The 24,026-nt window shown below is 38.7% G+C and overlaps 3 protein-coding genes and 1 pseudogene across 3 annotated transcripts; all 4 read right to left on the reverse strand.

Annotated features, from left to right (window-relative positions):
- Positions 1-370: 370 nt before the first annotated feature.
- LOC120011583 (acetyl-CoA carboxylase 1-like) lies at positions 371-14,797 on the reverse strand. The gene is made up of 32 exons (XM_038862735.1): positions 14,217-14,797; positions 13,216-13,591; positions 12,623-12,829; positions 12,380-12,541; positions 12,068-12,160; positions 11,864-11,959; positions 11,564-11,737; positions 11,075-11,168; positions 10,797-10,984; positions 10,663-10,713; positions 10,541-10,580; positions 10,142-10,266; positions 9,946-10,062; positions 9,795-9,869; positions 9,641-9,697; positions 9,420-9,524; positions 8,679-8,765; positions 8,406-8,597; positions 8,144-8,332; positions 7,897-8,007; positions 7,707-7,793; positions 7,418-7,594; positions 6,747-6,824; positions 6,518-6,640; positions 6,021-6,290; positions 5,594-5,934; positions 5,033-5,270; positions 4,586-4,938; positions 4,244-4,457; positions 3,103-3,279; positions 866-3,019; positions 371-780 (listed from the first exon to the last, which is right to left on the reverse strand). Exons 2-32 carry the CDS (start codon positions 13,588-13,590, stop codon positions 724-726), a joined length of 6,807 nt encoding a protein of 2,268 aa, XP_038718663.1. The 5' UTR covers position 13,591; positions 14,217-14,797; the 3' UTR covers positions 371-723.
- Positions 14,798-18,886: 4,089 nt separating this feature from the next.
- LOC120010566 (vegetative cell wall protein gp1-like) lies at positions 18,887-19,686 on the reverse strand. The gene is made up of 2 exons (XM_038861347.1): positions 19,575-19,686; positions 18,887-19,502 (listed from the first exon to the last, which is right to left on the reverse strand). The coding sequence occupies exons 1-2, from the start codon at positions 19,684-19,686 to the stop codon at positions 19,000-19,002; spliced, it is 615 nt and encodes a 204-aa protein (XP_038717275.1). The 3' UTR covers positions 18,887-18,999.
- On the reverse strand, positions 19,660-21,276 carry LOC120010567 (non-specific lipid transfer protein GPI-anchored 31-like). The gene is made up of 2 exons (XM_038861348.1): positions 21,253-21,276; positions 19,660-20,259 (listed from the first exon to the last, which is right to left on the reverse strand). The coding sequence occupies exons 1-2, from the start codon at positions 21,274-21,276 to the stop codon at positions 19,711-19,713; spliced, it is 573 nt and encodes a 190-aa protein (XP_038717276.1). The 3' UTR covers positions 19,660-19,710.
- LOC120011579 lies at positions 21,041-23,692 on the reverse strand (annotated as a pseudogene).
- Positions 23,693-24,026: the final 334 nt, after the last annotated feature.

The following is a 24,026-nucleotide window of genomic DNA, read 5'->3' on the forward strand; positions in this document are numbered from 1 at the left end:
CTGTCAATGGAACTTATATTTTTATGCAAGTGTTTATGTCAAAGACGTAGATAAAAACGATATTTTTTTTATTCTAAATAAAAATCATAGACAAACTTAAGTTTCATTCCCTTTAAGTTGTTCTCTTCTTTTTTTTTTGACTTCCTTACAATCATGATTAACGGTGTCGTTTTGTTGACTGTTGGAGCAGCTGTTTTGCCTTTGCGTTCCAGTAGTGACCAACCAGATGGCATATTGTAAAAAAAGTTGTTGCATGTTGCATGATGTCAACATGCGTGGAAGAGAAAGATAATCTCTCATTTTGTACATGAATTTTAAATAATTAGGAACGTCTTGAATGACTCTTGATAAATAGCATGCATGAACAATAACACTTAACAGCTAGCTACATCACTTCAGGAAATACCAATTGCAGGCATATAATATAAGCCGGAAGAATTTGCATTGACAGCTGACATCATATTATTGCATCTTACTGATCATGACAGTACAGAAATATAATCAATACAGGCAATAATGCATACTACTATTTCCTAACCAAAGACTACAAAATTTACAGAGGCTATAAAACAGGTCCTAGGAGCTTCTGCACTAGCTTTAAGTTCACATAGGTTCAGGTTGGATGGTGAAGTCATCGCCCAATGTGATGGGTAAGAAGCCATTGCATTCCAACATTTGGGGAAGGCCGATTTAGCTATCGAAATGAAACTGATTAATTGCTGATTAGCTCAGAACCTTCCGTAGTTCATCCACCAATTCCCCTCGGCTTGATGGGTCCACCTATGCAAATTGCAGAATGTCAAGCCTGTAACACCAATGACATAACCAGAATATAGTGAAAGCAAAGCGAAGATTGATGGGATACCTGGCTTAGAAGGGCAGCAAGGCCTTGAGGCAGAGCTTTCAAATCTGACGTAGATTGGCCGATATCGGTTAATTGAAGCAGTATCTTCTGAACACGCAACTCCTGTAGTTTCTCTTCATAATTTTTAGGATCATCCTTCCATGTGAAAAAAGCGTCATCGTCCACCCAAGTATCTTCTCTGCCTCCAGCAATGTTAGCATCCAGGAACCATTTTTTTATCAAGTCCATCGCAGAGCTATGCGACAGCTGCTCACCAGCTGCATCTCTCACAATCTTAATAAGGGAGCCTTCAGCAATTCTCCGACGTAATCTTCTGTAGAAATAAAACCGGGATATTCCCCAGTCCACGACGTCTCTAATTACCCCTTTTGCTTGCATCCTCAGGGAAGTATCATGAAGTTCTGCGAATCTGGTGGCTATCTGAGTGTACAATGGTAAAAGCTGCTTTTCACGTATTTTTATCTGCTGTTGTAAAGATTCAACCATTCCATGAGACCCACATCTCTTAGCATCCTGAAGCTCTGTTTTTAGTTTGATCAGTGGGTGATCAAGCCTACCCATGCACTCCAATAGCTCTTTTGTCCGAAACTTAATCTCGATCATCCCCTCTGGCTCAAGGACATTGCCCTTTGCTGTTCGGTCAGCATACATTTCAATATGATCTGAATTGATCCGACTGTCCACGACAACCCATGCCCCACCACGGAGCTCACCCATCATTGGGATGTACACAAAAACGGGCTGTCTGTATGTTCTAAGGTTCTCGACAATGGTTGAACCAGCCTGAAGAATACCTTCAAAAAGGTCTCTTTGGCCACCAGAAAAGCCTCTCCAATTGGCAAGAATGAAAAGTGGAAGCTCTTCTCTGTTGAAATCTAATATCGCTTGGGCAGTCTTGGTGGCAGAATCAGGAAACCATACTTGCCCAGCTTGAGGGACAACCCTCTCATGGGAATCAAGTTGTCCTGGGTCAGCAGGGATAACTTGCATCACAGTCTGTGTCTCAACAGCAATGACTCCTACAGGAATCCCTCCAAGCTTTGCCCTTCCGGTTACAACTGTCCTTGCCCAGCCCTCCAAAGTCTCAACAAAGCTATCCTTGTCAAAAATACCCCCCAACCACTTTCCACTATCATTTAGAGCACCAGAAATAGCAGCACGGGGATCACATGAGTTTTCAGGGAAGTACTCCACAGACCTTTCTGGAGGATCCATGGGGCTTAGAATGGGTAGTGCACCGCCTACACGCAGAGGAATACAGCTTAACCAATTCAAAATAGCCGATACCCCTTCAAGATCATCAGAAACAGTTAGGTGAACAACGCCATTAGTTCCCATAATTTTAGGACCTCCAAGTTGCATGTGGGAGCTGTATACCTCCCGCCCAAGAAGCTTGTTCAATGCAGAGAACCCAGTCAATATGATAGGCTGATCGAGCCTCTGAATGCATCGCATGCCTAGCCGAGCAAGATAAGCACCGATCCCCACAGTTCTACCAGTCACATATGTTAAGGTGAAGGTTTCCTTGTATGCTCTAGAATATGCACCAGCAATGGCCCCACTTCCAGTTAGATTCTCAACTCCCAGTCCATCTTCTTTCCCAACAATGGTATCTATCACCCATCTGGATTCTCCATTTTCCATCTTCATCTCATGTGCTATCACAGATGATCCAACCCGAGAATAATCCTCAGGACTCAAGTATACATACTGAAAACCACGCTCGGGACATGATTCATCCGACCAACCAACTTTAAAGCAGGCTTTGACTTCATCTGCAACCCCTATACGCGCACCAGAATTTGCTGCCAAATAAATTAGAGGCAGTTTCTTTGAGCATGCAAGATTAGTTACTTCAAGAAAAAAAGCATCCTCTCTGGGCCCAAAAGACCCAGCTTTGAATGTAACATCATTTGCAACTATCAAAAGTTTCCTTCCAGAAGGGAATTCAGGAGTAGATATTTCCACACACCAAGCTACCATGCCAACATCATTGAGCCCAGGCGCACGCTCCACTGAAACAAGAGGGGTACCCCAAGTACCCTTTTTGTCAGCAAATATGAGCTCTACAACCTTGAGAATAATCTTATCATCTGGTTTCCTGCTATCAGGGAATTGGGATGCCCATATTTGCTCCAATGCTGTTTCAAATGCCTGAAATAAATTTTTTTACCATTTAGAGAATACAACCTAGAATAACAAGTCACTAATTTGCCGATATATTACACTTCACTCACCAGGGGGAAATCATAACAGTATGTAGTGTTGCTTTTCCTCGCCACTAGGCGTTTCCTATCAAGAACTCCCAATGGCTGATACTGTGCATTCACAGCTATACCATGCAGAGGACCCTGCACAGATACTGAATGGTACACCACTTTGTGTTTGCTGGTATCTTCAAGTTCTCGATATATCTGAAATAAGAAATTCGTACAAGTTTATATCCATAGATTAGGTGATACATAAGAATGCAACAATTTTTTTTGTTCGCATGCGTGTGGGCCACAAATGCATGAGATAGTGTAATGTTCAGTTATATGCATGATATAAATTTGTATGCATACAAGTTAGTTCTATAAATTTTAAAAATAGCTATTGCAAGGTTCTACAAATTTTAAAGATAGCTTATTGCAAACCATAATAGTTACTAAAAAGAAGATAGCTTCCAAAAGCAAATGTTACTATAAAGAAGATAGCTTCCAAAAGCAAATGCCTATCTGCTTCTGAAAGCTCCTAAACGATAAGGAGAAGTAACTTTTCATAAGCAATTTCAAAAAAATTTACCAAACTTTTTCGGCAAGAATAAGTAGAAGCACCAAAAAAAAACATTTAAGCTAATCATCGAATAAATTTATCCATGTCATTCCAATTACTTAATATCTCCATTTTATTTTCTAATAATACGTGAGCATAGATAATATGGTTAAGCAAGCCACTAGCTGGTCCATCTGGAACTGCATCATCATCATTATCGTTTTAACTTTTATCCCAAGCCAATTGAGGTACGGTTCATATGGAAGTTGGTTGTGCAGAATGAAGGGCTCAGGAAAGTTTTTCAGTTTTTCAGGGAATAGGGATTAGGCTGAAACAAAAGTGTTGTAGGCCAAAGGCTGTTCAACAACTGCCCGAAAGACAAACAAATAGTGTGTAGCAGCATCAGACTGCACCATTCAGATGGTGATCTTTGGGCGGCATATATAGTTCACTCATCAGATAGACTGACAAACAAATATAATCCTTTCCAGGATAAAAACCGTTATATTAAGTCACAAAATTATGTAAATGGGATGGTCAAATAAAAATTATGGTTTATAGTCTGAGTATGACCCCATTTGGTTCAAGTTCTTGTTTCAATAATTGTGTGTAATATCGACTTACATGTATAGTGCAGGTGTGACCGGTCACATTTGTTACCACAATCCTCCAAGCACCATTTGCCCGTCCAGAACATGTCATCCGGAGCTTCACTTCCCACTCACAGACACCTAATTTATGCATTCTCACACCAACACACCTAAAGATTTCCCTTGCCTGTTCCTCCAAGATCACCATAACTGCAGCTTCTTCTTGACCATCATCTACGTCAACTCTCCTGGGCACAATTATTCAAACATAAGCATACATAACTATATATATTTTTTTAAAAAATCATACATAAAGGAAGCTCACAAACTTATTTTAATCAAAGAAGGCGAGGGAAAAGGATAAAGACATAATTACCTAGAGTAAGGCAAAAGATCATCCATTTGTTGCTCACATAGGATGCAAAGGTACATATGAGCGTGATCGGATTTGACAGCAGCATTGTGAACATTAAGTTCAAGCTCCTCCATGGCAGTCATCAAAGACCTCAAAATGCTCCTAGAAGTAAAAGAAGTAGCCCATTGGTTATACATGGTTTCCATGTCCAGCCCTTGGCTCGCAATTAGCCTTTCATTTGTAATGGGCTGCCTCACAAGAGTTCTAAGAAACATCCTCTGGAATGGTAATGTTTTGTCTATGACAGTATACAGGTGCCATTGACGGTCACGAGAAGGTATATAGCGTATACTCTCATAGCCTTTTAGTTTTTCCTGGAACAGAAGTACAGAACAGATATTAATGCTATTACATATGAGGAAGTAAATCAAATTTATTTCACATAGAAAAGAGATTATGATAACAAACCAATTCGAGGAAAATGGAAAGAGGAGGTTCTAGATGACGCAGTAGAGGCTCTTCCTCATAATACAACTTTTCTGATGACCAGTGAAAGGAGTGTCTCATAGGGGATCGCCCTTCATCCCTCTGTATAATACAGCTAATAACCCCAATCCCAGCAGCACGTAGGGATGAGCTTACTTCTTGCTCTTTCAGTATTTTGGCCAACTTGTTAATTCTCTCTTGAGCCTGATCCTCATCACCACTGAACACATCAAAGTAAAACTTGGGTTAGAGTGAGCACAGCCATGACATCAGGTGATATTACAGGATTGACTTGGAAAATAAGTTTATATGGTTTGTGTTTTGATGAAAAGGGGAGACCCTACGAAAAATATGCATCCTCCTAACGAAAGTCAATTTCTTAAGTTATGTGCACAAATAAATTTAAACACCAAATGTGATAAGATATTCAATTATCTCAACTGGTACTTGGCTCAGAATGTAAAATATGGTATATGGCTTTGCAACATAAAATAGCAGCTGCTTGCAGAATCCAATGCAAGAAAAGCAGAAAACTGTGTATACCTGTCCTGAAGTAAACTCATTGGATTGTTGATGCCCACCAATGTTATATGCATCATATTACCGTAGGTATTTGGTTCCATGAATCCATTAGCTACTGCTTGATCAGTATTATGAGTTGTTTCCCGCAATGCAGCACTGATAATTGCTGGCAAAAATTGAAGAGACTTTATTATAACCATGGCTCCCCATTTCCTTTCACTTTTTTCTTCAGTCAATGGCTCATCTAGCACTTGATCGTCAGACCCATTCTTTCTCTCTATATGCTCTTCCACAAACTCCCAGGATGCAATAAGACCAGATCTGTGCCACTGCATCCTAACACTCCCCTTCGCTAGATACGGCTGACAATATATGCCAATAGCAAAATAAGGAAATGGTTATCAGACATAAAACTAGCACCATATTGTGAGATTTTGAACCGTAATACCTGGTATAATCTACGAACATAAGTCTCCACAACCCTCCTTTGGAGAGTGTGGTCACTGTGATCGAAAAGACCTACAAGTGCATCTTCAACGGCTAATGGAGCGCGAACAACAGCCTCCATACGTTCATTAATGGCACTTTTCCTTTTAGGAGTATCCATATTTTCACCATCCTCAGTAAACATCTCCAACTCAGAAAGGCTTCTGGCAATGGTGGAACGAAGTTCACTCAGTTTTGTTTGTTCCAGTAACTGACTAGCCTTAAGTGCCAACTGCATAGACAAGTTGGGTATCAGATCCCAATCAAAACATTACTAATGGTGATTATGAGAAGATACAAAAAACCAATCTCCTTAGAATATTAAAGTATAAGTAAACAGTGCAATCCTCTCCAATAGTGTGGTGTTAAACTTCACAACCTAGGATGAAGAAAAACGAAGCAGCACATATTAAAATTAACTACTCGTGCTCTAAAAGGGGGGAAAAAGCAGTGGCTAACCTCAGAATAATTTGTATGGTTAAGTGCAGAGAAACGAATTAGTTTATCTCTGTATGCTGCAGGGTTAGGGTAAACAAGTTGTTCCATGAGTTGTAGTATCAGCTTATTTTTACTCTTGACCCCCTGCATAGCATGAATGCAAATAAAATATGTTCAAACAGATTCCAAACTGGACCAAAAAGACAAAAATCAAAATGGTCTTCAGCCAAGCATGTTATGATTTTGGAACCTGATGAGATAGCACAATGTCCACAACCCTCAATAGATCTTTCTTGTATTGAAGTCGCAGACGTTCAATTACATCAGCCTAAAGAAGATTACAATAGACAAAAATGAGATATTTCCTCAAAATAGTATTACAGTAAAGAGATCGTAGAATAACCCACAAGCTCTAGATAATTTAGTTTGCAAGCTTTAGTAAGAACAATATTAGTATAAATTTCAAAATGGCAAACAAGCTTGGAGTATATTGACAAATCATTGATATACAGCAATCCACTAAGCCCCATGTCTTGGAACAAGAAAAAGGAATATTTGTGCATTCAAACACATGCTAATAAACTCAGTGTGGGCAATACATATTGAAATAAAAAGTCAAATCAACATTTTGTTCTTAGTAATAATAAGATTAAATGCAAAACAAATGTTAGAAGCTGTTATTGGGATGCTTTGACATTCAAGAAGAAGGCCAGAGTCACTACGTCGTGCATTCACACATCGTAGAAAATCAATAGAAGTAGAAACAAAAATAAAGATGATCAGCTTAATACAGGAAAAGCAATAATTGGATGCTACAAAATAAACAAGGCAGTTAGTCCTAAAACTTCAGAATTATCACTGTTATATATGTATCATATATAATCGTCATAGAAGAATTTGTGTTTCTGGGAGCAAGAGTACCTGTATGTTGTCACTAAACAATTCTTCAACCGATAGATACTCTTCAAAAAGGGACTGAACGATGACACGGGCATGACTCTCTCTTCCACCTTCATAGGACTTCACAAGAGACAGCAAAGGTTCAACAAGTCTTTCCTGAGCTCCTTTCTCTTTATCAGGACAGGAGGACAGATGGGCCTGCAAACAGAGAAAAAAAATCCAGAGTAAATTCAATTTTAAAAAAAAAAAAAAAGGAGCATAGCTACAAAATCATAATAGACCCTGAGATGAGAAAGATTAGATAACTCACTTCAAGAACAGCCCTCAATGATCTGGCAGGAAAATCAACATTTTGGGAGCTTGATATCCCCTCAAAACCCTTAAATTTTGATTCCAGCTGATAAAATTGCATGGATAAATGCAACATCAGATCAAATCAAAATGTCGTGCAACAACATGAGAATGAAAATAGAGATCAAAGCAAAGGAATAAAGAAGTACCTCATTTCTCAGATCTTTTGGAAGGCGGGTTGCTAGGACAGACAAGCACTCTTGCCATTGAAGAAAAGGAAGTTCAGGACTGTCAAGACAATTAAGCAAGTTTTGCACTACCTGAAATACAGTGGAACTTGTTGATAAGCTAAGTCTAACTAAAATTAAAATGTACATCAAAGCGAATTACCAGTTTCAAATACTGCTTTGTCTAGAAGTATGCATTCAAAGGTCAGCGAGGGAGGAAAGTGCTTACCTCATCGATATTGTGCTCATAACCAGCGAGGATCATGCGGGCTGCATTTAAACTGGCAGCGCATTTCTGATGAACTTTACCAGAAATTGCTGTTGGAGGCCCCAATACTGGGAAGCTTCCACGGAAAGGTTCAGCTTTTCTCACTGCCGAAGGATCATCCAGTTCAAGCCTTGCTATGAGCTCACCAGCCTATATGAAAACTTAAGTTTAGAGATGCAAAAATAGTACAAATTTAGTATCATCTATTTGGAATACACATTACCTGCATTGCCTGACCTTCAGACATTTTAAACTGAATAACCCCAGAAGCAGGCGAAAGAAGAGGCATACACATCTTCATAACCTCAACTTCTGCATATGGAGCATCAGCATCAATATGACTACAGTCTGAAACTAAATACCTCAGCAGCTTGCATGGAGTCTCTGCTACCAACTTCGATGGGTCATGGTCATTCTGAATATAACAAGATAAAATTATTAATTTCACCAGGGTTGAAAGGAAGAGACAGATGGGAGAGGAAGTAATAGGTGGCACCTGTAGCAAGCATGTCCTTCCATCAATCAGAAGGCGAGTTCCAGCTGCTTCTTCCTCTGCATATATAACATGACTGTTTCCATCCAACTGTAATAAAAACGTGAAGCCAGAAAGCACCATATTAAGGAAAGAAATTTAAAATAAGCCATTAGGCCCGTTACTTAAAACAAGATTTTCCAAGACAAACATCTGTGAAGCCAGCAACCACCATATTAAATCACTTTTAAAAAAACATTTCCAAAACAAAAGTTCTCATAAAAAAATTTGTCACTAGTGAGTGAACTAGATTTTAGTATTTTGTAATAGCTTCCTAGATGTAAGAATGGTTGTTGCAACTTCACATGCAATTTCTAGTCAGAGCATTTCTCTTCAATAAAGAGAAATTATAGATATATATTCCGAACTACCAACATAAGAATATCCCACTTCCTCTTCCACGATTTGACAAGCCAGGCATGTTGGATATGCAGAAGCACATGCTTAGCAAATAACAGAGTCGGGTTTTCACACAAGAATCATGTCCCTAAAACATGTAGATGCTCTGAGGAACAACAAGTACCATAAAAAATCAGCATCGGTTTCTATGCTGAGTTTAAGGCATTGCTTGTCAATCCAACTATATGTCTATATCTGCTTACAAGTACGCTGTAATTTTAAAAAACAAAAACAAAAACTATGAAAACGAGTACACAATCATTCATGGAGCACTAATTATAAATTTACAGAGACAGGAACCCTTGCCTGCATTAATAGACCGCCATCACGTAAAGTGTGTATTTCTGCTTCGATCTCTGACTCATTCATCTTCAGTCGGTAGCTTCCCGGTCCCCCTCTAACCATGTTAATCTAGAAATGATTTCCAAATTGTTTACAATGCATATAGATTAGTCCCATAAGAAAAAATCAACAGAATTCTTAACAGAAAAGAAAGGAACAGAATCTTTCATAATAAGAAACCATACCGTATATTTGCTTCCCTCTATATTTAAAGATACTTGAGAGTTCACAAGTGATATGTGCTGCAAGTAGGACCACCAACATCAAATTAATTGTAAGATTGATTTCAAAAGAGATTCAATAGCAGGTGCCTACATGGGGGTTTCTTTATCATAATACCTTGGGAGGGATTTGCCCCTTTTCAAGATAACCAATATAATCCGAAACCACAGCTGCACTACTGGCAGATGCTTTCTAAGACAAACAAATATGGAAACGTCAGTGCTACATCTTCATAACAAGAAGCAACGATATCAATAAGGGTACTTACATAGAGAGCCCCTCCAACAACAGATAGATACCAAGGTGGCCTTTCTGCTCTAACCCGCATAGCAATTCTACTATCCAACCACCCCGTGTGGATCTTATTTTCCCGGTAATCCGACGCCTATATAGCAATTTAACTTTTGTTACTTCTTATTTCTATAGAACTAATGTAACTAAGAAAGGTTCGTCATGAAATTTACATGTAATAGGTCAATTGTATAATCAACATTGGTACGAATTTCTCCCCGTATCTGAATTTCTTTCAGCCCAAGGACCATGTTGGCTATAGCTAGTGCCCTGGACTCTCCAAATGCAAAAACGTGCCCTGAGAGGAGATTTTTTGTTAACTTTAGCAGCAAATACTCTTAGAACAAGCATATGCATAAGCCAAATGTTCAAGAAACATTAAGGATAGCCAATACCCATAATCTCAAGTAAAATTAAATCAGAAACTGAATCTGTACTCAAGAAAAAAATTGCAGCAGCTTTTCCTCAATGCCTTGGATGTTTCCAGTAAAATTCATAATATTAAGTTAAGATGACAAGTCAAAGACCATGTTTGTTACTTTATAAGGTTACATGTGGTAGCTAAGGCTTACCAAATTGAGAATCTGAGAACTCATGAATCCCTCCGCCAGACTGCAAGGAAAAATTCAATTACATGATTTGAAAATAGAGGTTCTCTCACCAAATAATCTGCCCAAAGAAAGAATCAAAATACCTTTACAGAGAAATAAGCCCACACATTTGGCTTGCTTTTAAAACTCAACTCCTGTAACAATTCAAGAAACTCAGGGGACTTGAAGTGAAACTATAAAATACGATTGCATGAGTCACGAAAATCGGTAGCCTTGCCTGGACTTTTCCACTAGTAGGCTTAAAACCATCATCCGGGTCCTCACTCGTAACGCGAACAGCTACACAATGACCTTTTGGCCTTGTAGACTCAGCCCTGTCAAAATCAAAAGGGGTTGAAAGCACCGAAGTTTTCCTCCAAGCGTCATACCCTCCACCATGTTCCATTCCATAAAATCGTCTGATTTCTGAATGAGTGAGGAATATACACATAAAATGTTAAATGTACATTTGATGAGAAAGGAAATGGAGAAGATACAAATTTGTTAGCCTCATACCAGGAATTTGCCAAAGAGGAATACCCATTCCTACAGCAACTTGGGCTGCTGGTAGATTTATTTCAGCAATCCACTCAGTTACAGGGTGCTCTACCTAGATAGAGTATGCCATACTACTCATGAGATAAAGATAAAGTTGCACTAGAAACAATGAAAAATAGAGGGACTGAATGAGAAACCACTTGCTAACACTTTCGCCTATACCCCAAAGCAAATAATGAAAGCACCCAAATGGTTCTTTGTTGCGAGATATAAAACCTTCTCAAAGAGGTAATATCAACCTTGATCGGAGAATGGAAGAATTTTTAATCATTTCGTAACCACCAGCTAACCTAACATGTCTATATGCACCATTAACGCAGCATTAAACTAAACCACTACTCAATATCACTAAATGTGAGAGAGAAATTCAAAGAGAACGTGAAACAAAAATGAAAGCTTCATGAGAATGATATGGTCCAGAAAATAGGATTGAAACAAGAGACCTACCTGTAACCGAGGGTTGAGCTCTAAAAAGAAGTACTCGCCAGTCTCCATACTATACAGATACTCAACAGTGGCAGCTCCTACATAATTCACACATTTTGCTAACCTTCGAGCTGCCTGCTCCAGCTTTTTGACTGTCTCCAGCGGGGCCACAGTAATTGGACCCTCCTCAATAATCTACTTGGCACAGAATAAGAGAGTAAGATCCTATGAGGATTTTAATCTTGGAGATGATGCTAAACGCAGTGGTCATGCCGAAAAGAAAATGGTTAGTTGCAGAATAAACTCAAATTTATTATCTACCTTCTGATGGCGCCTCTGTACACTGCAATCACGGCTGTGTAGGGCTGCAACATTTCCATTCTGATCACACAGTAGCTGGACTTCTAAATGTCGGCTCTAATACAAAAATTTAAAATGCATCATCAGAAAAAATCTGAAACCCAAATATCACATGCAAATTCATTCCAAAAAAGAAAAAGAAACAAGAAAAGGCTAGCTACTGACCTGAGAAGCAACCTTCATTATGAATATGGGCGAGCCTGGAACTTCCCCCTGCACTTGTTTGAACAATGCTCTAACTTCATCATCATTATGAACCTTCAAAATTCAAAAAGAGGCTTTAATTAGTCCAACTTAGTAAATAGGGCACAGATCGCGTCCAAAACAATAGTACGACGTGGTAATTAGTTTTTTCCATATCACCTTTCGCCACCAAGGGGCCAACAAATTTGCGTCATCAACTTCAAGCGAGTTAACAACACTGAGCAAGCAAATATATCAAATTCTCAGAAGGATATTTCAATTAATTAAACCAACCTTCCTGATGCCTTTACCCCCTCCACCCCAAGATGCCTTAATCATTGCAGGGTAACCAACAACTTGACAACTTGCAATTGCTTCCTCTGTTGTATATACACAAGCTTTTCTATAAATTTCTTCTGGGATCGAGACTAAACAACTTTCTTGAGAAATTTCCACCTGCAAGATAAAATTTAATATCTAGATATGGAAAACACAAGTCAAAATCATAGCAAAATTCTTAAAGAGTAAGATAGTTACATGAGACCCACTCCATGGAAGGGTGGGGACATCTGCAGCCTGAGCAATTAAAGATGAACCGATCTTATCTCCCAATGCTGCCATAGACACAGCTGGAGGCCCAAGAAATACAATTCCCTTTGCATTCAGTGCATCCGGCAGCTCAGGGTTCTCAGATGCGTGGCCCCAGCCAGGCCAAACAGCATCTACATGTGTAATCTCTGCCATCTAGGTAACCACAAATTAAAAACTGTCAAAATAAAAGATAATGGAAGTTCGAAGTTTGATTCAATTCATTAACATTGTCAAAATATCAAGAATTAAGCACAATGAACTATAACAAACGGCTCAAATAATACATCACAGATCAGACCAGACCCCCCATTATCTGCAATCCTTATTTGTTCAGAGATACCTTAACAGTGAATTGACTTTTACAGCTTCTACACTACACTATCCAAATCATAAATATTGCATGATACAGAAGCCACTGCAACGAATTCTTTGAACCAGAAAGCAATTATTTATCTTTACTGCTTCAGTTCATGTGTTTTGGAAGACTCAATGAAGACAAATTTGAAAGCAAGTAAGAGCAGCATCATTTGTATACACACCTCTACAATTAGCTGCACATTGGCATAGTTATTATTGTTTGTCCCACCAGGAACTTCCACAAACTGATCAGCAATTCGTATATGCTCCGCATTGATTCTCATGTCCTCTGGAGTCGCCATGGCAACCAACAAAATTGCCTTCTCTGTGCCAAATGTTTCATAAGCCCAAGTCCTAATACTACGAATAAATTTGACAGCTGCCATTCCATTGTTTGCAATTAAAATACTATGGATTGACTTCTTCCCACCAAGGGCACAGCAGAAGTCATCAACTTCAGATATTGTAGCAGGACTTCTAAGTGAAACTACCCCATTTATGAAACCATTCCCACGCCCCGCACCAATTGACAATGGTCTCCTTTGTGCTTCCGACATACTGCACCACCAGAAATTCACATAGTCAACAGTAGTGGTGAATATAAGTTTAACACAAATCTAAATTGCTTTCGTTTACAGTGTTCATTACAAACAAAAAGGGGAGCAGAGAGAGAGAGAGGTGCCTTTTAATCAGAAATTATTTTGGCCTCTCTTAATTGCTAGTGTTCACTTGGTAGTATTAGATTTGACCAAGCGAGAGCAACAGCAAAAGAGAGTTCAAGTAACATCAATTACGACTTAATTTAAGTTTCCATGGCCAAAATTTAACCATGATATATTTTAATAAACTACAATTCCAGTTATCCGCGATCAAACACAAGCAAGGAGTAAAGTTTCTTAGAAGCAAGATGCTCCAGCATTGTTTACAACCAAAAAAAGAAAAGCACTACTTGAAAAGATAATCTACTCCTTTAAAATCCCCATAAACGACAACAAAAGTGTATTCTCAGATACCTCAATCAAAACTAAACTAAAAGAAATCAAATTGTAAGATAATACGTAAACCTCTCTAAAACCAATTAACTTCCAGACCCACCCAGTCTATTCACTTCAAACACGAATAAGAACGCCAAAGAAAGAATACCCAAACCAAAAAAGACAATCCAAACGAAAAATTAACAGACCTGGAACAAGTGCGTCAATCCTGGACAATTGGGTTGAATTTGGCTGACGGGTATCAATGAATTGTGTGAATCAATTCTCACACAAAGAGAGTTACAGGGAAAGGCAAACAAAACGTGCGTGCCTGTGGTGGGAAGTGCAAGGAATAATTGTACATACACACAACACAAGCTTGAATTTATTTATTTTTTTCTCTCCCTTTCCCTCTATCTAAGCGTTTATGTCATAATGAGGGAATTGCAGAGAAGTAGGTTTGGGTTTGCGACGGTGGGTCTTCAACCTTCAACGGCTTTTAATGAGACCCAGCACGTGGTACCTGCCACAGCCACACCAATCTCTGTCCCTCTCAAGTATTTTAGTTACCAGCTACCCCTCTCTTCTTCAAATGCGAATAGCGATTGAGGACTCAAATTCGTTTCCCTTCGCAATTTTATCTTCAATTCGTGATCAATCACGAAAAGGAGTAGATCAATCTTCGTCGGATTGTCGAAATTTCATTGAAATCCTTGAGTTTGTTTGTCTAGATTTGGCATGGAAGGAAGGTGCTTGACTGTGTGTTGGGTGGTGCTGTCCACCAACTATTCCTTTCTTGGCAGATAACTAACTTTTTTGTGTTGACACATGAAATTAATGTTACACTACGCTAAGGCTGTGTTTGTCTACCGTCTCCAAAATCAAAGTCCGGAATTAAATTCAAATAGGTCACTATAAGACAGGTCAGTCACCGAAAAGAAAAACATTTTAAATTGGGTTAATAAAATATTTTGAATTTCAACAATTGAGTCATTCCGATCTAATTCCGATCAATTTTATGCTGGCAATTACTAACCTTTCATAATTTTGCCAGAAGTGATGATGTGCGTAAAGTTGAACATTTAAAATTTTGAATATAAACTTTTGATTGTATTTCTAAAAATGATTTTAAAAAAAAAAAAAACATGTCTAATTGTTTAGAGAAAACTAAAAATAGAAAACAAACACGCCCTAATTTTTTTAATTTATTGTGTTTTTGATGAATTGTTTTTATTGAGATGAGGTGAAGTGGGGATAAGATGCGTAGGTGAAGTGTTTGATTGAGGGTATTAATTTAGTATGGGTGGGTGGGTTATTGTTGGGAGTTAGGTCCATCCTTGATATACTTACCACTCTTTATCTCTTATGTGGTCATGGAATACTTGCCATTTTGTTTCATTAATGTGATGTCTCATACAACTATTGTCATAGAAACACTTGATTATTGATGCCCAAAAAGTGGATGATCATAATGAAATTAAATTGATTCCAATCATAAAAATTTAATAAATTTAAACTTAATTATTTTAAAAGTTAAATTTATGGTAAACCATAATTTTAGTTTTAATAACCATTGTATAAGAACAATGAGATTCAAGGGCGGACCCACCCACATCCAAGGGTGGCTAACGTCCTTCAAAAAAAATTAGTACTAAATTATATATAAAATTTTGTTTTTATTAGCACATCCACTTACGTGTCCCTCTTAAATTTATGAATATGATGTTTATGATGCAACATTTTCATTTTAATTCGTATTTTTTAACAAGTAACATATAAATAACTCAAAAAAATGTCCAAGACCACTGCATTCGAACCTCACCACTAATTCACCTCCTACGATTCTAATCATGGTTCCACTGTGACGAGATTCATGTACTTATGAGATGCTTTTATGCATGCAATAATTGAAATGTCATAATGTTCTTCATGTAGAATATTGAATAAATTTTTGTGCTTAAAGATAACTTATGATAGATTATTTTGTGTTCAAAGCAAAAAAAAAGTAACCACATCAGAAAATCCTAAATAAATCAAAATTCACGAGTAACTATCAAAGTTATAGAGGAGCATTAATAATTTCATTTTACTTGGTGCACATAATGGTTGATGCCCACGAATTCTCATGTTTCTAATATATATATATGGGGCTTCTCAAGTATGGGATCCCACACTTTATTTAAAGTGTGGGATTCATCTAATACCATTCACGAGCTGGTCTCATCACGTGTGAGGGCTACACTTACACATAGTGAATGGTGTTAGATGGATCCCTCATTTTAAATAAAGTGAGGGATCCCTCCCTTTTGAGAATTTATATATATATATATATATATATATATGTATATATGTAAAGGATGGGTTTTTTTAAAAAAACATAAGGGTAATTCGTCAAATCCTCCCAAATCATTACAGATAGAAGAACTTGCTCCATGGACGTGATCAGCCCGCTTTGATGGGGTGTGTTCGGTTTTGGAAGGAGGGGCTATTGTTGATATAATATATTGCATATTTTTATATTCATATTTACACTTGTTTTTGCTGCCTCTTTCGATTTAATGATGTATGCTACTCAAATATTGTTGATTCTTGATTTTTAGGTTTATGGACAGAAGCGAAAGACATGTCAATTTGGATACGGAAGCATGGCCGGAGATTTGCCACTGAAGATTCTCTTCTACTTAAGAAGAGAGAGAGCCATGTCTTGTGTTTGAGATAAGTGGGCAACCTGAGTCTAATAAGAGAAGATGAGTCATGAAAGAAATAGAAAAGAAAGACATGCAAGAATAAATAGAAGAGAAAGAAAAGTCAAAGGGAGATTTGCACAATTCAAGTCGTATTAGGAATCCAATTCCAAGTTTCACGTCACAAAGCTTACAAGGAAAGTGGAGTCTTAACTATTGAAAACAAGCAATTCAATTTGGACAAGGAGAATCAGAGTATGATTTGAAGTGCATCAATGTTGAAGGAAACTTTTGTTAATATGTAAAGGAGAGGCACGGCTACAATAGGGGAGAGTTAGAGAGCCACAATTCTCTCTAGCTTTTCTTGTGTTCTTAGTTTTATGGATTCTTATTATTTAGTTTTTTTTGTGTTCCTTTTTAGTATGAGTAGGTAAACTCTTTTGCTAGGGCTCTAAATTCTAATGTAGCATAGCCTAACCTAACCATAACTAGCAAATGAGTCATTGGTTGAGTGGCAATGACTTTGCATGTCCCTGACTGAGGTCATGGGTTCTAGTCTCACCTCCTCCGAATATTTACAAGGAGGTGTGTGAACTTAGTCCGTCCCTGCGTGGGCTTGATTTGTGCATCCTGTGTGGGGCCTCAAATTCAATTGATCATCCGCGAGATGAACTCTGGGCTTTGAGGAATTATTTAATGTTGATTTGTGCATCATGTGTGGGGCCTCAAATTCAATTGATCATCCGCGAGATGAACTCTGGGCTTTGAGGAATTATTTAATGGTGCATGAGTTTGAATCGGTCCCTATGGAGGCGAAGAATACTGATTTACTGATGCTAAGAATCCTTTAAACCTTGTTTTAAAGTTGATATGCATGGGGTAAATATATTTTACATTATTTTTAATTTCATCCAATACCTGAACTATTTCACATTAATGAACATGAAATGTTAATTCAAAATAGCATATAACATTTATAAGACAAACCTTTAAAATAAACATAAAAACGATAATATTTTCATGCTATTTTCATTGGTCAAATTCCACATAAAAGAGATGACATTAACAGAATGTTTTACTAGTTATTTTGCAAATGAAATCTCTATAACCTTATCTTCAATTAAAAATTTAACTTATTTTGTCAAATATTCCACGATCATATGAATCTGCATGATCACAACTTTTCCATTCCATTCTCATTCACATTCAGAATTTAATTTCATTGAAAACAAAATTACACTCATTATTAGCGTGAATTATGGATTGAGTATGGGCTCCTAATCTTAAGATTAGGGATCATTAGTACGGGAAAAAAGCCCATGTAGTCATAATCAACAAAAACAAACCACAATTTTGACATTTTTCTCGATCTTGTAATAGAGGAGAGAAAAAACATTGCCAAGTTATAATAGATTGTATTTAGTTGCTCATATGGTAAATTCAAAAAATGTGTTTATATGATAAACTTAAAATCTTATTTGAATCTCAACTTTCTTCCCTCGATCTGTGGTTTGAGTTTGAATATTTTAAAAATCATTTGTGGATTTTGAATCCATTCAATGGCAGGGAAAAGAAGAAAAGAAGGGAAAAGAAAAACACCCAATTTAGTGGTTTCTTTTAAAGTAAGTCAATATGCATAGGGTAAATCTATTTTAGATTATTTTTAATTTGATCCAATACCTTAACTATTTCACAAACATACAATATTGAATTCATAGCATATAGCATTTACAAGACAAACCTTCAAAATAAACATACATATTAATAATATATTCATGCTATTTTCATTGGTGAAATTCAACATAAAATGCATGACATTATCCCAATGTTTTAGTAGTAATTACTCGTGCAAACGACATCTCTGTCCCCTTTCCTTTATGAAATTTGAATTTTCTCTTTAATTTAATTGTCAAATATTCCACCATCATATAAATCTGCATAATTTCAACTTCTCTGTTCTTGTTCTCATTCTCGTTCTCATTCATTCAAAATTTCTCTCCGATTCAATGGGGAAAAAAAAATCCACAATTACGCATTGGAATGAACTGGGTATGGCCCCTAATCTTAAGATTAATTAGCGGTCATTAGTTAAGAATATGAACAAACATTGATCTTGTAAATTCTGTAAACAATGGAAAAATAACATGGAAATCAATATCAATTATTTGACTTGCAAAATGTTATTGGAACCTAGCTGCTTGAAAGAAAACTCTACCCAATCCATACTAGCTAGCTAGATCAAAAGCTAACAAATACTACAACCAAATCACCAATTAGAAAACGAACCAAACCAATGAAACTCAGGTTCCTACATGAAAATATAAGACACTGAAGCCACAATCATGCTGATAACCGCAACTAAAGAGACAGAGGTAGAATATATTCCATCACTTTTTGTTGTTGGTGCTGATGGTGCTGGAGCTTCACTACTTCCACCATCTGATGGCGGTGCTGGTTCATCATTGGATGGTGCTGCTGGCTCATCATTCGATGGCGGCGACGGAGACTCTTTTGGTGGTGGAGTTGCTGGAGGTTCATCATTGGATGGTGGTGCTGGCTTATCATCCGATGGAGGCGATGGAGACTCTTTTGGTGGTGGAGGTGCTGGTTTATCATTAGATGGTGGAGGTGCTGGTTTATCATTAGATGGTGGTGGTGCTGGCTTATCATTCGATGGCGGCGGTGGAGACTCTTTCGGTGGTGAAGGTGCTGGTTCATTATTAGATGGTGGTGGCGCTGGCTTATCATTCGATGGCGGCTGCGATGGAGACTCATTTGGTGGTGAAGGGTTCGGTGATGATGGAGGGTTGGCTACAAAATGTCATAAAAAAAACAATTAAATCAACATCAAAATTCCAGAAGAAAATCTCAAAATCAATGTACCTGGAGATGGAGATGGGGATGGCGGAGATGGTGGAGATGGAGATGGAGGTGGAGGTGTGGCTGGGGCTGGGGCAGAACCTGAAGGAGGAAGGGCCGCTGCATTCAAATACATATATGGTCAATCACTTAAACAAATTCAAGAGAAAAACCCAAATGAAGATGAAGATGAAGATGACAGCTTACTGCCACAATCAACAGGAGGAGCAGGCAATCCGCAAGCAGAAGGCAGAGTCATGGCTTTGGTGATATTAAGTTTAATACCCATATCGCCACTACTCTTAATAGCAAAACAAATGCATTCTGGATCAACAGAAATGACTGACTGATATCCAGAACAACAGCCAGGTGTAGGCTTCGTCTGTGTGCTGCCATCGCTCAAGAACGGAACGCAATCAAGCATGTCAAAGATGACAGTGGAACAATCAACAGAGGGGCTTGATGGTGAAGGTGCAGCATTCCCTAGCATTACAACCCATGTAGTCGAAATCAACCAAACCACCCACAATTTCGACATTCTTTCTTGATCTTCCTGTTTAGATTCACAGAATGGAACAGAGAGGAGAGGAGAAGAAACAAAGTAGTAGTAGAGTGTATTTTGTTGTTGTAAATTTAAAGGAATGGATTTGTAAGATAAGCTTGTGATTTGAGTCTCAAATCCCTCGTATCTCTCGTTTAAGTTGAATTCCTGTTAAGATTCTATATATATATTTTTTTATCCGTATCCATGAACAACCACCATTGATAAGTAAAAGGCCCATTTACCCTTGAAACCATGCTGAGGGGAAAATGTTAAACAGCGGCTTCACTTTAATCTTATTTGTTTTGGGCCAAAATGCATTTTTTTTCCTACAAGATGGGCCAATTTACATATGTATACGTACGTGCAAACTTTGACACATCCCTAATTAGGAAAAATTTACCCATAAAACAGAATCAAAAAAATACACATATTTCTTTAAAGTAGCAATCCCAAAAACCGACAATAATTCACAGACTGATCAATTAAATTTATGTCAAAAAAATACATATTTCTTTAAAGTACTAACCGAAAAACCGACGAAAAATCGAAAAAACCGACAATAACAAACCAACTGCTAGATTAAATTTATGTCAAAAAATCGAAAAAACCGATCATTTTCACTCCTGTTCCTGATAAAAGTGATCATAATTTTATTATCAAGTATAAATTAGTGTCAACTTTAAAAGTATCATAAAAAAATAGCTTACTTTTTTATATTTTATCATATAGCTTATTTTTCTCAAATATAGGTTACTCATCATCCAATTATTTTCTTAAATATGCAATTTATCGGTCGATATTTCTTAATGGTATCAAATGTAATGTTAAAAAAATGAAGTAAAATAAAACATGTTCAATCATTTAATTTCCATGCTCGAGGTCATGACCATTTCTGCATTATACATTCCAGGATCAGAATCTTGTTTGAATTTATTGTTGGAGCATATCAAAAATATTTTCAATTTCAGTTATATTTATTGTTGGAGCAAGAAATAAAAGAATTTCTGGGGGCACCCAGCGGAGCCGGCACCACTGCACCAGCAAAAATGGTTGAAAAGTGGACTGTTTGAATCTTGAGAAATCTCAGATACAAACCTCAGACATGAGATAGGAAAAGAAACACCAACCCCTCTATCAAAAATAAGAAAGAAAACACACCAATCTCTGTGAACAAGCAGCCATAGTCGCATGGTTTAATTGCACATATAAACCCCAGTCTCATACCTGTGACTACCCTCGTAGAAATCTGTCTTACCCTCAGATGCAGGGCGTAAAGAAACCTTGGACAAGGATTCAGCTCCTTGAACAGAAAATTTTATATAAGCAACAACCTCATCAATCTCTTCGCTGCCATCTTCTTCACTAAAATCCACAGGCATCCTAGCCCGTAACCGAACAGGAGAACCCTTCACCGGAATCTCTTGCATGTGCCATCTCAATTCTCTCTCAGCTCTATTCAATACAGCTTTGGGAGAAACCTTCAACAGTGTAGGATCAACTGGCAGCTTCAAAATAAATGTCACGTCATTCAATGGCATCAGCAAATCTGGATTTGAGACATACTGTATCATTACAGAAAGTAAAGTCCCTGTGCGACGTTTTATAAGACGAACCCTCAAAGGCAATGGCGTTAACTTAGGAAGTGAGCTATACTTCAAAATTGGTATAGGATCCTCAGAAGGCGCAGTTCTAACATGAAACATCCCATTTCCAAGGCTACTAACACGAGAACTCCGCATAACAAATCTCTTAACTGCACTTGTCCCGTCAACCTGAAATGAAAACTCTGTTTCTTGATCACCAGCGGTTTTCGGAGCCAATGTTCTCAAATAAACGACGCCCATCAATCCAACCCTAGCAAGTAAAGATTCCCTAAACTCTGCACTTATCTCCTCGGAAATGTACATCTCAGGACCCTTCATTTCAGTTTTCTTCACCAAAAGATTCTCCAGTGGAGTGCCTTCAGCTCCAGTCGCAGCAGTTGTTGCTGCTGCTTCACCATCCGACCCCGTTTGTAACAGCTCAAGCCCACCAAGGCCTTGCTGTTTCGGAGCTTTCTTGGTACCGACAAACTCTGATGCATCCAATCCCCCCCCCCATGCATCACTAATGATTCAAAAGTCTCCCCCAGAGAAGCTTGCTCATTGCTGAACTCAATTCCACCATAATCCCCTTCAAATCCTTCAACACCAATATGTGTTGACTCCGTAGCAGCTGCGGGTGACAATGTGGTGACTTCTAGCGCTGCCAATGCCACTGTCAAATCCGAGGCTGAGTTATCCTTATTCTTCTTAAACCCACCCACAAGTTCCTCCCGCTTATTTATAGCCTCACTCGCTGCAAATGGATCCTTCTCTGCTATGGATTCCTCCTGTTTTTCTTGCTGTTGCTCCAGCTGCTCATTCTGCACCACTGGAGCAATACTTACCGCCACCTCATCACCAGCAGCGAGCGTCTCCGGTGGTAATTCAAACCGAGCATTTGAAAATGCTTCAATGCTTGCTTGATGTTCAACAGAATGGACTTCCATCGCAGGCCAGCTATCAGCTCCACGGATCTTGGTCTCCGAGTCAAGCCCAGAATGCACCATCTTGGCAATCCCCCCACCATGCATTGAAGCAAGCATTGCCGCGAGACGAATGCTACTAACACCACGTAACACAATGTCCAATGCCATGTACATCTCGGCATACTTGCGGTTGAGCTTCTCAGGAGTAACATCAACTCCGCGGCAGGCAGTGACAATGACACTAACAGCCTGGTTAACGATGTTGATACATTCAAACACATTGATGGAGTTGTCGTGGTCTGCAGTGGTGATGCCGAGCACATAGATGCCGTTGACGAGACGGTACACCACACGGTAACGGCTTTCTACACCAACTATGACCTGGCCGCTGGAAGCTGCAGGTGGGTCATCACCGAGGGAGGCGATTGAATCAGCAGTGGCACTGGAGGCAGCAGAATCGTCGGTTTGGATGGTTGTGTTGGTGCTGTCGATACTTTGTGGTGGCAAAAGCAAGCTGCGTTTGACGGAAGGCGGTGAGAGCTGCAAGCGCACGGGCTGGAGGAAACCACTCCCGGGTCTGAAGGAGGATGTCGGAGCCATTGGCAGGTTGCAGGGAGAGAGCCAGGCAGGACATGGTTGTTTAGTTTGGCAGGGCAAAATCCAGTCAGGGAGAACAATGGATGGATAAAACGGCGGAACCTTTCAGAATTAATCTTGATAGCAATCAACAATGGTTTTCCTTTGAAAGTTACTTGGAAGGATTTCACAATAATTCGCGTACGCATACACAAAAATTAATTTTCACTATTCCCTCGTCACACAACAACAACTTTCATACACGCAATTGTCTTAACCTACGTTACCCGGACTCGTCATTTACTCTGGTGCTGGTACGAGATCTGTGTCCGATCCAGTGAAATTCTTCTGGATACGGCTGAGGTGGATATGGCGTTGGAGGAGTGTGGGAAGAGAAGGTGGGGGTTTTATTCGGTTGAATCCGATGTAAAGAATAGAGAGATGAGAAGTGCAGATCAGTTCATCGTCTTCTTCGCATGGCTTCCATCGCGACTCCTCTGGGAGCTTCGTGGATTTAGGGCACCATTGGGCCGAAATTATGCTATTTCTCATGTTGGACCGAGCTGTGTTTGGACCTTTCACATAAAGCAAGTTGGAGCCCATTAACAAAACTAGTAGTTGATTTGTCAACTTGGGCCCATTGTTCTTTTCTTCTTTTCCTGCTTAAGTGTAAATCTATAATTATCATTTGTGGCCCAACTTGGGCCCAATATGATTTATGTCCAAGTTTTCATGGATGTGTCAAATGGGCCGGTGATCAGTAGGCCCGGCACCTCCTACGGGCTGGGTTAGGGTTTTTGACTCCGGAGGAATGACTGCTCGTACCGGGCCTTCACGGCCGGCCTGG

Source organism: Tripterygium wilfordii, chromosome 12 (genome assembly GCF_013401445.1).
Source record: "Tripterygium wilfordii isolate XIE 37 chromosome 12, ASM1340144v1, whole genome shotgun sequence".
NCBI classification, from domain to species: Eukaryota; Viridiplantae; Streptophyta; class Magnoliopsida; order Celastrales; family Celastraceae; genus Tripterygium; species Tripterygium wilfordii.

Excerpts from the sequence above, each read along its gene's own strand:
- LOC120011583 (XM_038862735.1), bottom strand. The coding sequence starts at position 13,590 with ATGTCGGAAGCACAAAGGAGACCATTGTCAATTGGTGCGGGGCGTGGG. Across the intron at positions 8,008-8,143 it reads ATGAGCACAATATCGATGAG|GTAGTGCAAAACTTGCTTAA; the intron begins GTAAGCACTTTC and ends ACTGTATTTCAG. Across the intron at positions 7,595-7,706 it reads CATTGAGGGCTGTTCTTGAA|GCCCATCTGTCCTCCTGTCC; the intron begins GTGAGTTATCTA and ends CTCTGTTTGCAG.
- LOC120010566 (XM_038861347.1), bottom strand. The coding sequence starts at position 19,686 with ATGTATTTGAATGCAGCGGCCCTTCCTCCTTCAGGTTCTGCCCCAGCC. Across the intron at positions 19,503-19,574 it reads ATCCCCATCTCCATCTCCAG|CCAACCCTCCATCATCACCG; the intron begins GTACATTGATTT and ends GACATTTTGTAG.
- LOC120010567 (XM_038861348.1), bottom strand. The coding sequence starts at position 21,276 with ATGGCTGCTTGTTCACAGAGATTG. Across the intron at positions 20,260-21,252 it reads CTGCTTGTTCACAGAGATTG|GAATTCAACTTAAACGAGAG; the intron begins GTGTGTTTTCTT and ends GAATCTTAACAG.